Source organism: Antrostomus carolinensis, unplaced genomic scaffold (genome assembly GCF_000700745.2).
Source record: "Antrostomus carolinensis isolate BGI_N321 unplaced genomic scaffold, ASM70074v2 scaffold31632, whole genome shotgun sequence".
NCBI classification, from domain to species: Eukaryota; Metazoa; Chordata; class Aves; order Caprimulgiformes; family Caprimulgidae; genus Antrostomus; species Antrostomus carolinensis.
Window position 1 is genome coordinate 1 of NW_010299425.1, and position 203 is coordinate 203.

The window sequence follows — 203 nt, forward strand, 5'->3', positions numbered from 1 at the left end:
GGGGTTTAAGGGGAGGGGAATGTACCCAAAACACCCTGAGTGGGGGAACTGAGCGTTGCCCCCAGCCCCACTCACCTGCCAAGATGCCACCGATCACCTGATGGGGGAAGTGGGCCAGGACAAAGACCCGTGAGAGCCCCACGGCCAGCAGGAGCAGGGCGTAGGTAGCCAAGGGGATCAGTGTCACCACCCAGCTGGAAGGG

The 203-nt window shown here is 63.1% G+C and overlaps 1 protein-coding gene across 1 annotated transcript in view; it reads right to left on the bottom strand.

The window, feature by feature from the left end:
• Nucleotides 1–25: 25 nt before the first annotated feature.
• Nucleotides 26–203, bottom strand: part of LOC104520960 (glucose-6-phosphatase 3) — a gene marked incomplete at its 3' end in the record, with an annotated part of 2387 nt that continues 2209 nt past the window's right edge. The window contains exon 4 of the mRNA XM_010162798.2: nt 26–194. Coding sequence (XP_010161100.2) covers nt 26–194 — 169 coding nt within the window. The remainder of the gene's footprint in view (nt 195–203) is intronic.